Below are 355 nucleotides of genomic sequence, written 5' to 3'. Positions count from 1 at the left end.
ACCCACAGCCACCACTGGGTGCTCACTGTGTGCGGAGGGTGAAGGCAGCACTGGTGATGGAGGTAGGTAGGTTGAGGCCCTTCGTGATCTCCCGCCAGATTTTCTTGTTGATGACTTCGACCAGGCCACCCTTGTCCGTCACCAGTCGGTACAGTGTGTACAGGTCCAGCACTTGCTTAGCCATGATGGGGATGCGGTTCACGGGTGTCCCTTCCAACCACACACAGGAGAGAGAAAAGGGTGCGGGGTGAGCCCATGGGGACCCTCACTCCTTGGGGACATGGCCCTCTCCTTGTCCCCACTGCCACTACCAGCTTCTCCCTGAGCAGAGACATGTCTCTCTGTGCCCAAATGA

General features: G+C 58.3%; 1 protein-coding gene across 1 annotated transcript in view; it reads right to left on the bottom strand.

Moving 5' to 3' along the window:
* Positions 1 to 355, bottom strand: part of LOC104527324 (AT-rich interactive domain-containing protein 3A-like) — a 3,502-nt gene that overhangs the window by 2,235 nt on the left and 912 nt on the right. Inside the window, 1 exon segment of the mRNA XM_010171007.2 lies at positions 27 to 210. Coding sequence (XP_010169309.2) covers positions 27 to 210 — 184 coding nt within the window.

This window comes from Antrostomus carolinensis, unplaced genomic scaffold (assembly GCF_000700745.2).
Source record: "Antrostomus carolinensis isolate BGI_N321 unplaced genomic scaffold, ASM70074v2 scaffold40846, whole genome shotgun sequence".
In the NCBI taxonomy this organism is placed as follows: domain Eukaryota; kingdom Metazoa; phylum Chordata; class Aves; order Caprimulgiformes; family Caprimulgidae; genus Antrostomus; species Antrostomus carolinensis.
The sequence above is the reverse complement of the archived record's forward strand: the minus strand, read 5'-3'. Positions and strand labels throughout refer to the sequence as shown.